This window comes from Mangifera indica, chromosome 2 (assembly GCF_011075055.1).
Source record: "Mangifera indica cultivar Alphonso chromosome 2, CATAS_Mindica_2.1, whole genome shotgun sequence".
In the NCBI taxonomy this organism is placed as follows: Eukaryota; Viridiplantae; Streptophyta; class Magnoliopsida; order Sapindales; family Anacardiaceae; genus Mangifera; species Mangifera indica.
The window spans coordinates 17,064,658-17,081,798 of record NC_058138.1 but is presented as its reverse complement, the minus strand read 5'-3'; the positions used below and the strand labels follow the sequence as shown (position 1 = coordinate 17,081,798).

The 17,141-nt window shown below is 34.2% G+C and overlaps 2 protein-coding genes and 2 non-coding genes across 4 annotated transcripts; all 4 read right to left on the bottom strand.

The window, feature by feature from the left end:
- Nucleotides 1–438: 438 nt before the first annotated feature.
- Nucleotides 439–2,126, bottom strand: LOC123208875 (mitogen-activated protein kinase kinase kinase 18-like). Its single transcript, XM_044626491.1, has one exon. The coding sequence runs from the start codon at nt 1,804–1,806 to the stop codon at nt 454–456; it is 1,353 nt and encodes a 450-aa protein (XP_044482426.1). The 5' UTR covers nt 1,807–2,126; the 3' UTR covers nt 439–453.
- Nucleotides 2,127–6,159: 4,033 nt separating this feature from the next.
- On the bottom strand, nt 6,160–8,103 carry LOC123208876 (probable protein phosphatase 2C 25). The gene is made up of 3 exons (XM_044626492.1): nt 7,561–8,103; nt 6,871–7,209; nt 6,160–6,773 (listed from the first exon to the last, which is right to left on the bottom strand). The coding sequence occupies exons 1-3, from the start codon at nt 8,011–8,013 to the stop codon at nt 6,426–6,428; spliced, it is 1,140 nt and encodes a 379-aa protein (XP_044482427.1). The 5' UTR covers nt 8,014–8,103; the 3' UTR covers nt 6,160–6,425.
- A 2,402-nt stretch (nt 8,104–10,505) lies between these two features.
- On the bottom strand, nt 10,506–10,643 carry LOC123209864. The gene has a single exon (XR_006501170.1). It is a non-coding gene; the product is annotated as a small nucleolar RNA snoR136 (small nucleolar RNA).
- Nucleotides 10,644–10,736: 93 nt separating this feature from the next.
- Nucleotides 10,737–10,819, bottom strand: LOC123209835. The gene has a single exon (XR_006501143.1). It is a non-coding gene; the product is annotated as a small nucleolar RNA SNORD25 (small nucleolar RNA).
- Nucleotides 10,820–17,141: the final 6,322 nt, after the last annotated feature.

The window sequence follows — 17,141 nt, the reverse complement described above, 5'->3', positions numbered from 1 at the left end:
GAGCGTTCTGTTGTGCCAAAGACTCTGACCAGGAGATGCTTAATGTAAACAAATCGTTCTACAGCAAGAAAGTGTGATGGAACAGGTGAGCCAAACATTGAACCTCCCTCAGGTAAAAAGAAATTTCTCGAGTCTTGAATATGCCCAATTTAATTGAAAAGCCGACGAATAATGTGAAAGGCCGTAAACTGAACGACTTTTACATATCATCAACGCGGTTTACTTTATTTGTTTAGTTGCAGCTCTAATAAGAAAATGATTGATTGTATTGAATTATGGTACATGGTGGTGACGATTATACATACGCACGACATGACTATTGAGATATAATAGACGTCAAATCTCTTAATTTCAAATATAATATAATTTCCCAATTACTGTATGGATTTTGCCAATTAATTCCCCATTCTTGCAAAAGGTTCTTCTGAATTAAACACACGAAATTGAATTGGTTCAATTCACATGTAAGTGAATTGAATTTTTTGAGGCCATGGATAAAGGGTAAAGAATATAATAAATATAAACATTTATAATATATCTGAATATTTTCAAACATAATAATAATAATAATGAATTACACATTTTGTATATTCCCGTCTGTCCGGTCACCACCGCTAATTCAACCTTTTGCCATTCTCCATTACACCTCCGAGATTCACCACCGCACCCAAACTCACAACCACCAATATTTTTACTTTCCGAGTTTGCCCTTACGTCAATTACCCAACTTGTCCCTGTTGCCGCCTTTGGCTCTTCACTCCCCAAAACATTCGGATATTCCCTCCTTGTCCCCTTTGCTGCTGCTGCTGCTTCTTCTTCTTCCTCGTAATCTCTTACCGCTACCCAACCGTCTGATTCCCAAATTGCCCCTGGTGAACTTGCCAATTTTCCGAGCCTTTCCCTGGCAGAACTTTCGCAATTCTCATAATCCAATTCTTCTTCTTCTTCTTGGAACTCCGAGTTGACCCAATCGAGCACGCAACGCGGAGATGACTCTGTAATCTTTACTGTTTTATTTACGGATTGTAAAAACGGATGCTGTAAGAGCTGATCACAGCTCCACCGCTCACTCGGCTCCCTTCTCAAACACTTTTCGACGAAATCATGACCCAATTCCGATAACTGAACCGGAAAAATCGGCAGCTCCTTAGAGAACCCGATTCGACTCAGCGTCTCGCCACCGAAATCCTCCCAGGCGGGTCTTCCGGTTGCCATCTCGATAATTGTGCAACCCAGAGACCAAACATCACTTTCCGGTCCCTGGTACTCTCCTCGTACCACCTCCGGCGCCATCCACAGTGGGCTTCCACGTGGCAAGACAGGACCGCCGGAGTTGTCAATCTCCTTGGAAGAGCCGAAATCGGCAAGTTTACAAAAACTTGAACTCGGACCAACGAGAATGTTCTTCCCTTTAACATCACAGTGAACGATGTTGAGAGAATGTAAGTACCTCAACGCTGAGACTATACAGAAGATGTGTGACCGTAAAATCTTCTCGTCCACGTAGGTCGCCACGTCAGCATCAGCCACGGTGCCACCGGGTAAGTACTCCAAGTGAAGATTTCTGTACGACGTCGTCGGAGACTCGTATGAAACATCGTCACCGAGATACTTGACAACGTAAGGGGAAGAAAGCGAACGAAGAATTCTGATTTCGTTCTCTAAACACTCGACTTGAGACGGGTGACAGGCGTTCCGATCAACTGACTTCACCGCAAAAACGTTGCCGTTTAGTCTGTCGACGGCTATATTCACAGTACCAAACGAACCTCTGCCAAGGCACTTGCCTCTAACCCAAGACACCATGTTTGCTCTCTCTGCAAGTACTGAAAGTTTGTTAGGAGAAAATGAGAAAGTGTGTGTTGTCCACTTTTTGAGGGCCCAAAAGGGGGTTTATATATATACGTGTGTGCCTGTGTATGAAGCTGAAGAAATGGAATATTTACGGAATGTCTGACGTGGAATATATTTTAAATAAATGGATAATTCAAGAAAAAAAAAAAAAACTGTTGGTGAAGTCAAAATATATTTCTGGGGCTAAAACTGAAACTGGCTTGTAAGGTGTCGACATAGAAGAGATAGTGGGGGAAAGGATACTGAGTTTTATCCTTATCCCCGGACATGTGCGGATAATATGAGCCGTTGATCAGATTAGATCAGAATTTTATAACGTGCAAGGTTGGTCCTCATCTGTGATTGGTGAGTTGGTAATTTAACATGTGGTTACTCTTGTTCGTGGTGGGCAGATTTTATTGGGAAAGAAAGTAATATGGGAAACGAATTAGTCGTAATCAGCTTAATTACATGCGACATGTGATCATAATCTTAATAAAAAGGTAACACGATGATCATAAAGATAGCCCGTGGAAGTTTCGTGCAGACGCGTAACAGTGAATCATTGGAGTGTAAAGGAGGAAATTCGGCTCCAGCACAGCACGTGGGGTCAAGAGACAGTTCGGTTTGAGACCGGTATTTCAGAGTTTAAAAAAATGGGCCCCACAATAACAGTGACATGGCAGAAAATGGTCGCTCCGCGTATCAAGAATTGGCGGGATGCTTGTGTGCGTCTGGTCTGCGTTTTGCTGTGGTTTTGAGTAGAAGTCGGTTGACGTGCACGACCAACCTCCAATTAATAAAATAACGAAATTTATCCATTTGCATCTTTCGACAGATGAGGACTGCAGGAAGCCTGGCTGTGAACTCATGGTGGCCATTTGAGTTAAGAGTTAAAAATTTATGTTCACCTTAGCATTCTACAGACGGTCAAGATTATTTACATGTAAATTTGGATTGATGACCATCGCCTAACTTACCTAAATCAGGATCCAATTAAGGATAAGATTAGTTATATTTTATGATTAATAATATCTTTGACATTGTGGCCACCAGGTAGTTGTGTTATACAGCCGTGGAGGCACCGCCTACTTGAAAAATCTTTGTTGAGAATTAATTTGAGTAAATAAATAGTGTTTGTTTTGACCTTTGCTTATGAAATTGGACCGGAACCCCATCTAATCGAAGGCATGGTTTGATATAATCAGCAATCAAACTGTTTGTATAATAATTAAACTGATTAATTATTTAAAATAATTTTATATAATTTATCATTAAATATATAATTTAAATTATTTTAATATATATATTTAAAATTTATCATTTTTATTAATAGGTGACATTTGGTACAGCTTTTAAAACATTCCCAAACTGGACATGTCAAAGTCAATTACAAGAGGGTGAGCCGGGTGGGTTTGATGTGAGAAATGAAGACACTTTCCGCATTTAACGTTGGATAAGTTTAGAGGCAGAAGAAAGGGAATTGGAGTTGCCCACAAGTTTATAGTATAAGATGTGTTGAAAATAAATTTAATTGGATGGTATACAAATTGATTTTTTATATAGATTGTATTAAACCCAATTTTTTAGATAATTTAATAATTTAAACTAGTTGGTTTAAATCAATTCAGTTTGATCTAATTTTAAGCAAATTAAAAACATTTTTATTGATGGATGATACCTAATTCAGTTTTTAAAATCATGGTTTTGATTCCTTAGCTTAGCTTGACAAGTCAAAGTTAATTACATGGGAGTAAGTCACGTGTGATGTAGGATATGAAGACACTTTTCACATTTGATGTTGGATAAGTTTCAACAATTTCCTAGGCATGAGGGAAAGGGAAAAGCAAAGAGAATTGCGGTTGTCCACAAGTGTAACTTGTAGAGGAATAGACGTAAAAGCTAGAAGGAAAGAAAAATAAACCTCAATTATAATTTCGTTTTGGCCAAGAGAAGTTAGATGTAATCTCAACCTTTTATTCTCCAATTTTTTAAATTCTATAATATTATTTATAAATAAAATTTTATTAAAATTTTCAATTAAAGTTAAATATAAAATGATTATTTAATAAAATAATTTTGAAAACTAAAATTTCATTATATTTCCCCTCTTAGTTTGAACATCTAATATTTTTCTCTACCTAAAGTTTAAAAAATAATAATTTCACTTATAAGGTTTTAAAACTATCATCGGAAACGACGAACTTTATCATCTCCAACCATATTTGTCCTCCCACTCGTGCTATTTCTTCTTCCTAACTTGTTTCCACCCACTAATTAAAATGATTAACTCTGATTCATTTTTTTTGAATTTTTTTAGTTTATAATAATCAACACAATTGGAGACGACAAATTTCACCATCTGCGCGATGGTTTCAAAACTCTAGAAGTTAAATTGCTATTTTTTAAATTTTGGGCAAAAGAAAATTATTAAATTTTTAAAATGAGTAGAGAAAATACAATAAAACTTTAATTTTTTGGTTAAATGACAATTATACTTTTAATATTAACTGAATTTTTTAACAAAATTTTGAGTGAAAGTTTGAATTCTTAAAAATTAGAAGGTATGAATTTGGGGTTACTCTTAACCTTGGGCGGGAAGAAGCCTTTTGTATTTTTTGTTCATGAATAAGTATCCGTGTCTAGTTTAAATGCACGGCGCCAAGCTCATCAATTAAGAAATAACGAAGAAATTAAAGTTAAGCAGTGGTTTAAGCCGGATTATTGTCGAGTGAGAGGAAGACAAGACGGGAAAGAAATAATCGGACGGCAGACAATTAAACATGCATGAGCGACAACGTTCCATTTTTGGCGGTGGACATGCAAGACTCGCTTTCACTCAAAGTTGAATCCCCATAGAAGGGTCATATATGTGAATTTCCAATTCGGGCAAGCCAGTTGTTGAAGGAAGAATCCATCCATGTGTTGTGCTTGTGCTTTGAACTGAGCCTGACAAAATCCTTTAAGCACCTGTATTGTGCCAAATCTGGCTTGCATCAATTAAACGACACCACATAAACATGTATAAGTTAAAATTGAAAGAAATTGTTAATTGTTTCTAGGGCTTATGTTTTGTTAGTGGGGCAATGTTTGCCCCTTTCAATTCATAGTCATTAACCCAATAACAGTAATTGACCAAGGGAGTTATGAAATCAAAAGAATTCATTAAAATGTACATCTGAATTTTAACATCTGAATCTTATAATAAGAAAATTTTAGGAATTTTTTATTATTCAGTGGATCTTGAATGGATTAATGAAATTATGAATTTATTATTTATGTGTTAAAAAGAAATATTCTGTTCTAGAATAACATACGGTTCTAAGAAGCTTTGACCCCTTCAATAAAAAATCAAGGGAAATGAGGCCTCTGGGGTGGGTCACCAAGAGTCGGCTAATTCAGTAGTTCTATTGGTTAGAGTGGTATTATTGGTGCGATGCAAATAAGTGAGTTAAGTCAAGAGTCAACCAAAATATCCCAAGTTGGGTCTTCGAGGAAAGCCGCAGCACAATTGACAACGTGTAATGTGGGAAGAAACAAAGGCAGCTGGGCTGATTCACGTGCCTTTTCTGGGTCAATTGGGTCTCATACACAGCTGATCATGTAGCTGTTTTGTGAGGTGAAGAGACAGTTAAGCTCAAATTCAAGATTTGATTCTGCAAATGGCTGTGGGAGCATCAATCTAATTACCTTACTTTATTCTTCACATCAAAATTTTCTTGTCTTCTGATAAGATTTGGTTTTGGTCAATGCGTGTGCGTGAACAGGTTCATTCCCTTCTTAGTTTTGGCATTTTCTGGGTTTGGTGGAAGATTAATTAAGTGATTTCCAATTCGACATGCAGGAAAAGAAAGTATATTAACCATTAAATATATGGATTGGGGTCTTAATTAGAGAGGTCTTGTCTAGCAATAAGATGCCATCACCAACCGAGTGGTGGTGCAGTTCTCTCTTATTGAATGACAAAATAATTTTATATTAGTCATCCAAATTATTGGTGTTGCAAACATTATTGGCCTGTTGACAGACGTTTTGAAAGGATTAAACGACCCAGAAAGAGATCAACATATTGCTTGGGAAAACAAGACCAAAGGGGATATTAGTGGCTCAATTACTGTCCAAAATTCATTTCATATAAAGATGATGTTGAGCTCCTTCTAAGTATATTCAATCATAAGAAAGACGATCATAAAGGTATTCCCAAAATTTTTTTTATATTTAATCTGTTCATTTAGGCTTATTTTGATTGGCATTTAAGAATTTATACCATGAGAGCAATCAATTAAGAGGCAATACTTTGAATCATATTCCATCTGGTCCAGTGCAGAAAAAACGATGGTGATATTATTCATACAAGGCTAAAAATAATCTGAGTATCGAGCATCTCTAATTAACTTATTATTTACATATGATCGAGGTCAATGAATCTCTATGAATAAATCAATAAAAGAATTCTCCTGTGGTTAAATACTTAAAGACTAGATTAAGCTACTCTAACTCCATTGCCAACCTCAAAACCTCGCACCAGTGAAGAAAATATTTATCAGCCTGGACGTTGGTTGGATTTCCTACCATGCAGTGATGGGTGACAATCAAATGTAATGATTCAATTGAATCAGCATCACACTAATATCATCAACACAGCCTCGTGACACAGAGAGGTCTACAAGCTTTTTGCAAGCTAACATTGGTGCTGGAGCTGCTACATCAATGCCTCTGCAATAACGGCTAGCAATGTCAACTGCTTCTTGGTTACTAACCTTGTCCCATAAGCCATCAGATGCTAGAATTAAGAACTCATATTCAGGTTTGATTCTGATGATTTTTGTTTCCGGCTCAGCTATTACCCATTGTTTAAGGTGGCGATCGCCAATGCCTCTAGACACAGCTAGAGATCCCTGCACTCTCCATGAACCATGACACAAATCAACATAGCCACCCTGCAAAACAAATTTGTAACAACCGATTAGCTGAAATTCTATGAGGATTCTTCCTTATAATTTGTGCATTGTTCCAATTCTGTTATTTTTAACTTACCATAGTCTCAATTCTGTTCTTTTCATCCTCCCTTGAGGGGCGGTGATCAGATGTCAGGGCCTCAGCAAGGCCTCCACGGCTCATAACAGCGCGACAATCACCAGCATTTGATACAACAAGAGTTCCTTTTCGAATCAAAGCTGTCACACAACAGGAGCCACCATGAACATCTTCTTTTAGAAACTCAGAATCTGTATTCAAATAACCCTGTTTGACTGCTTCCTTAATTTCATTTTCATCCCTCTTCATTACTTCCTTGAAAATGTTCTTATCTAGATTCTCTGCTGCAAATTCAGCAGCTTTGGCACCTCCATGCCCATCGAAAATGCCAAAGATAGCCTGCAATACAAAAATTCAAGCATATAAAAAACCACTCAAAAACTATGTTTCTATTGACAACATTCACAAATTATTGCTAGAGTCAGCTTTAAAAGCAAATTTCAAATATTTCTTAAGAGTTAACTGTACAAATTAATCCTTAAATTGAGGAAGACTCATCAACGATCACCCAAAACACAATCTTCAGTGGTAAAATTTCCATTCGAAGGCACAAATTTTACTGCTTTTTTAAACAAATTTATTGCACATATGTCAGCATCCTAATTCTTCTTAACGCCATAAAAAAGTATCCTATTCTATCTAAAATATCAAGGACTCATAGATCAAGTGAAAGAAATTATAACAAAATACCTGTTTGGAATCTCCTTGAAAATCAGTGACGGCAGAGTAACGATCCTCCATAGATTCTCTTCTTCCTCTTTTACAATAAACAGAGAAGTACCCTTCTCTTTCCTCTTCCAATTCATCTCTTTTCACTTCTCTAGGAGTAGCTACCAATCCTCCAAAGGCCACGGAAGCCACAGGAATATCAAGCTTCGCCGGCCTCTTTCTCTTCAAGATCGTCTGTGAAGACACGGCACCCGCAACTGCAGCCGACGACGAAGAAGACGAGGAATTCGACGTCGTTCCAGAGGGTAGCCTCTGAAGACGAAACCGAAAAGGAGAGGAAGGCGAAGAAGGAGTGGGAGACAAAGAAGAGGAAGGCGAAAACTTAACGTGTGTTAGTGGGAGAGTTAGCGTTTCAAAAAGAGAAGAAGAAGGAGAAAACACAGGAGAGTTAGAAATGGCTAACGAACACGACATTACTGTTATTGTTTTCGTTTTTGTTGTTGGGAGAAATCAATCTTGCAGAAAAATTGTAAATTTTGAGCGTTATGATTTTTTTGTTGCTCTGTTGAAAGAAAGATTATATATATATTCAGATTCTCCGTGTTTTCAGACAGACTTTTGGGTTATTTTTAGACTTCTTTGACCAGTTTAATTGAGCGCTCTTTCCTAAATTTAATTACAATATTACCCTTTAGTTGGACATAGGATATGCCGATATGTTAATAAAAACTCTTAATTGAAAGGGTAAAATGATAATTGAGGTACCGAAAAGGACATCAAGGTCAAACACGTTAACAATTGTAAACAGTGTGTAAACAGTGTGTGAAAACTGTGTGATCATCCATCTGGACCTCTTAACATTGAAGATGTTGCGGCTGCAACTTAGCTGGGGCCCCACACTGTCAGGTTGTTATCAAATGCAAACACCGCCTTCTGAGAAGTTACCGTTAGAGGGACACGTACCTGTTTAGGTGACCGTTGTTTAATCGTTCCTTGCCTCGCTTAAAGATTTATTTTCAACTTAGTCAAATAAGATATTGAATATATATTATTAATAGAAACCTTACTTCGACAATCCTACGTCGTTTAGATTCTACAACCATGGAAACATAACGATGACAAGAAAGCGTTTGTCTTGTTAGCCATTTAAAACGACAATCTTTTGGTTACATCTAAATCTTATTAAGGAGAGTTTACATCGTAGCTTGAATTATGAAATTGCCTTTTACCTGTTGCTGATTCATGATTATTTTTTAAAATTAATAATTAAATAATTAAAAAATCCAAGCCATACTTATCCCTCAAAAATTAAAAATATTCTCGGGCAGATCCACCAATGGAGAATATGCACAAGCTGATAAACAACAAGAGAAGTCATAAAATTTGGTGAAATTCCACTAACCTATGATGCTTGTCCAAGATACATCTCTTATTTTTATTGATAAATTTTATATATTCAATACTTTGCGCGTGTCTAGGAGCAAATGGCAAAATTGGATGTCAAAAGTAAACCCGAATTAAGCAATGGACATCTACATCTCAATCCACAAATCTGAATTCTAACATGAAGCAAGGGTGCAAGTACAATCACATTTGGTCTTACTTTAGTCTAGACAATAGGTCAAACCCCTTTTTATGGTATAACCCATTACTGTAATAGATGACCACGAGATAATACAGATCAATCTGATACTATTCATTGTATATTAAGAGAATTGTTAATTATTTATCAATATGTGAAAAATTAAAAGAATGAACCCAATGTATGTATTAATGTTTTGGAGAATAAAAAATAATAATAAATTACTATAAGAAACCCAAACATATTATAAGATTATTATTAATGTTACAGGAAAATCGAAATATTATTAAAATCCAAAAGATATTAATAAACAAATTTTAAAAACTAAAATAATACAAAAATATATAATTAACAAACCAACCCACCAAATGCCATAGACAAACCCATCAAAGGCCAACAACACAACCCAAGAACTCTTGAACCGTGACGTGGGTTTTTAAATCCTGACAGGCCGACCCAGCTCACTAGGCTCACACTGTAGCAACCCAAAGCGTTAGGCTCACACTGTAGGGTTCCCATAGGTCTTGGACAGAGGTATCAACAAGTCATACTATGCCGAAACGTTGTCACATTATATATTTTTCTATTTTTTCAATTTTTTTTTAGTACTTTTTATATTTTCCATATTAATATTTCAATTTTCCAATAAATTAATTTTTTATTTTTTATATCATTAATAATAAATAATTAATAGGTTTAAGTTTATCACAATAATTTATTATTATTTTTTATTCTTTATAACAGTAATAAATATTTTTAGGTTATTCTCTATATATTAATAAATAATTAATAATTTATTCAATTATAATGAGCAATATCATTTCAAATTGGACTAATCCGTGAGCCCAATTTCATGGCCCATTAAACAATAGACCGTGCCCAAAAAACTCGTGAGCCCAATTTAATAGTGGCCCATTACAATAACAGACTATGCCCAAAAGGCATGGACCAGGTCAGCCCATTGAAATGTTTGCTATGTAAACGTAAAAGCCTCCTCATACTTACTATTTTGAACACATCCAAAAATTAAGGAATCTCTCGTATCGTCATTTCCTCTCCTACCATCCAAATCATAGAACAATTAATTGGCATCACTAAATACATCCAACAACTGAGTAAAAATCACCAAGTGCAGCACCCAAAAACACCAAAAACCGACATAAACAAGTGGAGATCTCTATAAGGAATTTCACCATACAGGTGGTGAGTGTATGTGTTGAGTCATCTTTCAGCTGATTATGGTTTGTTGCGGCCAGTGTTTTGAATAGAGATCTGTTTTCCAAGACTGCACAAGTAGGCAAATGATCCTAATTGCCGTATCTGAGTTGGGTGGGAAATAGTAATTAGCCTTAATTATTTTGTCAGATGTTTAAAATTTAGAGAAAAATGTAGTTCTCCGACGTCCAAGTGCAACACAAAAGCTGCCCTGGATAGCGAGGAGAACAGATTGTTAGGCTCCATTGCAGATATTGCCTCACAGAGAGTATGCAATATCATTATACAAATTAAAACTTGAAGCCTTGAAACATCTACACAAGTACCCAAATAACATAACATAAGCCAATAAAAAAAAACAATATAACAAAAAAAAAAGATTAAAAGGGGAGTGATAACAAGTAACTCAGTCCCTTAGATGTTCGAAATGAGTTGCGATCATATCCGCAATCATTACAGGTCTGTAGACTCATCACCGTTGCTCAATTGCTCCCAAAAGTGAACGTTAGAGAAAGTAATATAGTTGCTCAAGTGTCCTCCCAATACAAAGGGTTAAATAAGTTATGGGAGAGATGTATAATACAAAAACAACACGATTAATATTGCTTCAAGGGAACGAGTCATATGGGAATTGAATGTATCCACACTGACCAGATAGTGAAGCACAAACATCTCAGGTAAGAAACCCAGAAAAATAGAAGAAAACAAATTGAAGACTTGCAATCTTCCCAGTAGGACTTTGCATAATAACGATCCCAAACAAAAAGTATAGAGAACAAAACCCACTTAAAACCTAGACGAGACTGCAGAGAGAGCGCTGCAAAACCCTAACCGCTGAGGAGAAGAGACTTGGGTTTTTTCTTATAGAGGGGAAGTGGAGGATCGGACGGATTATATGCAGCTCATTCAGACGAACGGCTAAGATTTCATGCAATTGTGCTTACCAAATTTTCGCGCTAGCGAAAGTACAAGAGTACTCTCGAGTTCTTCTATTTTGAGCCTTTTATATTTTGGGCATTGAGGGCAAGTTCTTTCATACAAGAGTTGAAGCCCAATTTGGTTTCGGTCCATTTAAGGATTTAAAATTAGTGGGTCTTTGGTGGGTCATAAAGAAACAGCTTCGCAAATGAGCCAATGAATGTGATGTAATTCCTTGGCTTAAGGATACTAGTTTCAGCAGACAATCAAGTCAAGGGCATGTTTATTTCATGAAATAAGTGAAGAAGGCTTCTTTTTTTCTTTCGCTCAAATCATCTTCTCTTTTAAATGTTCATCCCATCAATACAATCTCTCTTCAATAAAATTTTATTACGTTTTCAAACTTGTAATTTTATTTTAATTTTTCAAATATACTACTTTGAATTTACAATTTTTTCTTGTTATTTTCAATATATTCACAAAACATTAATTGAATTTTGAGGAGCTTGACTTGCTCACTAATAATTTAGGTTAAATTACCCACCATGGTAGGTGTCACAGGGCCAATGTGTCAATCTTGTCTTTGCTTCCAATTGGCATCCTATGACATAGTCAAGTCCCTCCCAAAGTTGGTTAAACAATGCTTCTACACGTTAGGATCAAAATGGTGCTAATTTAATTTGACAGTCCAACAATGGAGAAACTAGTATGCATACATTAAGCAACAAATGAACATCAAGTAAATATAAATGACACAATATATACGGGTAACTCTCCCAACATTTATTAATCTTTCTCAAAGTGATTACAAATGATAATATTACAAGTAAAAGACTATCTCATACTCATTATATGAATGAGGACACATGCTCCTATTTATATTTGAACATGGCAATTGCACCCCAACTGCCCCTATCATTTTTGTAAGGTCTTGTCCAAATAATTGCACCATTTAAGACAAAGAAGAATCGCCCCACTACTCCATAGAGTGCCAACGCACCATACGCTCAACTACTCTCATGCAAGCACACCCAAGGTTCTTGTCTAGCAACCAGTCTACGTCTTTTGCATGTTGTATCTCTGTTAGCCATTTCTGTGAGCCAACTAAGCTTGTTTTAGGTAGATAAGACATTGATCTATCAACCCTGTATGCACCACTATCAAGTCACTCGATGTGTAAGTATGTTTGATCAATTAGCACAAATAATCTGCATAACTCCTATTCTATATTGTATATAGTCTGTCTTAGCACCAATCTCTCACACCTTTGCCTCATCTTCGATCTCGGTAGTTAAAAGGTGTGATAATAGACCCATACAAATAGAACACAAGATTTTGAAGCCTCTTTGACGTAACACAAATAATTAAACATTCCCAATTAACACATATGTTAATCAAGTTTTAATAATACACTAATCACTTATTCACCTAATAGACACATTAAGGTAATTAAACTGACCTTCTAAATAATAAATCTTAACCGGAAGACAAAGTCTGATCATCGTGTTCAATCAAGGACAATAATTCAATATTCTCAGCCCGGAAATTTAGACATTTACCCAAGTAATCCTCATGTGGCAATCTTATCTTTTGAACAAAAAAACTATTATATAATGTGATATTCGTGTTGATTTATTGCTACCCTGCACGCTTCCACCAACCGAATAATAAAATGAATTGTTATTAAGGATAAGATCATATAAATGAAGATTTGACACATTTGGAAAGAGAAATCAGAAACTAGCTCGATTAATTATGATTTACCAAGGAAAAGCTACAAATTTAGTCATACATACCCACCAAAGGAAGACAAAAAAAAAAAAAAAAAAAGAAGCTGGATTTTTAAAGTGCTTTATTATCAATCAATTCCTACGTAAAGAAAAATATAGTCAATTTCAAAGAACGATTTCATACGCCACATATTTAATTTTGTGGCGTTTTAATTAAGTAATTTGTCACCTCCGATGTCATACATTACTTAAGATAATATTTTTTTAAAAGGAATTAATGTGTTGCCCAATTTGTTGACAACACAAAAGTTGCAAGTAAGTTATACACTCCAAACTTGTTTGATTGGTTTTGGTATATACTTGCATCCCTGTTTACAACCAATCGCATTAACTAAAATAAACGTCAAGTTCAATAATCAATCTCATAATCAGAAAAATTAAGAATTTAATTTTAATATATCATCAAAAGAAACTTCAACCTATACTTTCTTGTGAATAAATTACTTTCTTTTTATAAGGTTTTTTTATTATGGCTAAAGTCTAAGTAATTAAAAATCCCATACTAAATGAGGTCCAATAGAATCGATGGAAGTGGTCCAAAAAATAATCTGGATGATCAGAATGAGGGAAGTGATAAACAAAATTTAAAAAAAGGTCAAAAAGAAGATAAGCATTCGAAAAAGAAAGAAGACAAAGATAAGCGTTAGGTTATAACCATAGGTTTTAAAGAGATGGATGATTGAGAGATATTGATTATCTCCATTGTTTTTGATTTATAATATCTGGCAGATGGATCGGACAGAACTTGTCCTGCAACCAGTAGTTCTTATCCGTAGTTGTTTGATGTTTTTGCCTCTGCAGCTTTAATTTGTTTGCCCGTAGTGTTCACGTCCTCAATAAGTGTATGGCTTTCTGAGACCTCCATTGTATTCGACACGTGCCATGTTTCCGTTCATTACTCCAATCCAATCATACACATGCTATCGCAAGGTGAAGCGTCATTTCTGAACTAATCAATGACTAAAACAGTATGCAGGTGTCAGAATTCCAAGTTATGACATCTATTTAGGGTTTTTATGGTCATGAATTTTTCAATTTTAATATTTAATTTTTAAAATATGATTTTTTTTTTTTTTTAAATTTATGTTATTTAACATTAAAACTATCACCATATTTCTCAGCTCTAATAACAAAGAGTAAGCGTATAACCGACTCACATGTGCTAGGTTGGAAACTTAACTTGTATGGTTGATCAACCTGCAACAAACATGCATCACGTGTTGGTGTAATTTTATTGCATTGTTTTTGTTATCCAATGAACTGGGATCTGCATGTCACCCACCTAATGTCTTAGGACATGCAAATTTAGTCGGCTGTAAGCTCCATTATTATGCATACGCATTCATTGTAAGCCAGCAAGAAAATAATTTTTTTCTCTAAATTATTTCCCAACAGTCATTTTCCTTGAATGTGTTGAAGGTTACGGACAACGTGTATTATATTGAATTAAATTCTAGCTCATTGAAATCAGATTTTCATTTGAATATTGCCATGGCTAAAATGTGTATTATTATAATTATATATCTTCGTCAATGAAAGAATTTTACAATCACACATTATCATCCATCATCGTGCAAGAAAAAGCCTTATGATTACGACTTTAGGGTTTAAATTCAAAGCAAAGCTTGCTTTTTCTTTTCTTTTTAAATCTTTCAATGCATGATTGAGTTTGGTATATGTTGATGTGGATTGAATTAATATGATATGATAAATATATCATACGATATAATATATATTTTATGATATAATATATATAATTAATATAGATTTATATATCTTCTTAGATAAATGATGATACAATAAAGATATATGTGAAATTTTTTTAATTTTTAAGAATGTTTGAATATTTTTCAAGATGATAATATGATAATTAAATTTTTCATTAATTTATTTTTTAAAAGCCGTATCTTATGATACTTGATATACGATATGAAAAATTAGATTTTCGATATATGATATGATACACAATTCAATTACTATGATGGGGAGAAACTCTAAGTCAAAATGATATCTTTGACTTAGAGATTTAAATTTAAATATTTTATGTTATAAGGACTATTGCTAAAACTTTATTATTATAGGTTGTCTTTAGTTTGTGTAATATTTTATTATAAACATTTTTATAAATTGATAAGTATAAATAATTATCTCAAACTCATGAAACACAAAGAAAGATTCGATCTAGTATATTACTACTAAAGAATCTCCAAGGCGTATATTTACCATCCAATGGCTCCTAAATTATTTAATATTTATGTAGGCCAAAGAATTTTCCACTCAAGTTTTAATTCAATCTTAAAATTATACTCGCGACAGTTCAAAAACTCAAACACTTATTTATGAGCTAATTGCTATTAAAAATTTTAGTTAAAGTAAGAGTAATATCGTTATTTTACCTTTAAACCATAAAAATTTATATCATTTATCCCCAGGTTTTATAAGCTAATACTTCACCCCCGTTCTCAACATTGGAAAAGCAATATTCCACCCCCCCAAACCTAGGGTTTATTTTCTTTCTTTCTTTGGCCATCGGCGACGAAGCTTTCAACCTTCTCATCTCCTTATTCTCCAATGCGATTATTTTGAAATCGATGAAGAGTCATTAATTTAGATGAATCAATGATGTTCGGAGAGAGGAAGAAAATAAACCTTAACTTTGGGAAGGGGGATGTTACTTTTCAAAATTAGAAAAGTTTAGGCACAAATGAAATTGTTAGTTTTTAAAGTGTAGGAAAAAAATATAATGAATTTAATATTTTTATAATATTATTGATAAAATGATAACTTTACTCTCAAAAAATTTTAACAACAGTTAATCCATAGATAAGTGTTTGTGTTTTTAAATTATCATATATGTGCTTTTAAGAGTGGGTTAAAACTTGGTGGGAAATAGACCTTGGGCCTATTTTTGCATTAAAAAGTTGATACTCTTGAACTTGTTTCTTGCCACATACTACAAAAATACACATACTGAAGAGACTATCCAAATACTATTTAATATTCACGGGTCTGAAAACCTTCTGTTGCTTTGTAAGTGAAAAATTAAAGCCGCGAATACCAAAATATGGCAGTGAGGGGGGCTGGTTCAGCAATTCTATTTAATTACTTCGCAATCGAGAAAGAATCTTCCCAATATATCAAAATCTACATATATAAGCTGGCGCAATTTAGAAACCCTTTACCTATTCACTGTTTCTTTGTCATTCTTCTGAAATATTTTGCAGTATTCAATGAATCAAGACTCAACACATAAAATATTTTCATTCTTCCAGAATCTGTATGGTGCCGTATTTTTTTTTATTTTCTTCCTGATGAATTATTGGTTGAGTTAGGTCCATGCAAACATGCATGCATACTTGATTACTTGATAATGTTTTCTTTTTTTCTTTTTTATAATTAAGCGCTCTGTTCATATTTATTATATGAATAAACTTGAAATATAATGATCAAACTTATAATTATTACATCAAGTAAATTAATAAACAAAATATCGTCTAAATCTAGATCATGAAGTATTATCCTTTATCGTCTGGATGATAAATGATAATATTTTATTGTCTAGATCTGGATGCTTTGTCTGACGTTGTCATTCTTTATCGAAGAAGATCGATGGATAATCCTATGAGAAAATCGATAGATGTCCTTCATCTCTTATCAAAGAAGATCAATCGATGGCCACCACAGATAAAACCCTAGAAATAGGGGATGAGAGAAGAAAGTAAATTTTTTAAAGTTTAATCATAAAGAGAAATTAAAAGTTTTCTAAATTAAGTGGAGAAAATAATATAAATTTTTAGAATTTTAGGATTTAATGATAAAATAATAATTTTATTTTAATCTATAATAAAAAATTTTAATAAAAAATAAACTTTTAAATAATAATATATCAGAATTAGTAAATGAGTTATTTTCAATCTTTTAATAATTAATTCTAAATAATCTGGAATTATCTAAATAAGCATCGGTTGAGCTTTGCGCTCCTAGTAGTGACACGTGTCTGATTTGACATTCCAGTACGACAGTTTTGACTTTTCTAAACTAAGAATGCAAAAACCTCAGTGCTGACTCAGCACTTTGTGGATAAACTTCACCTTCAA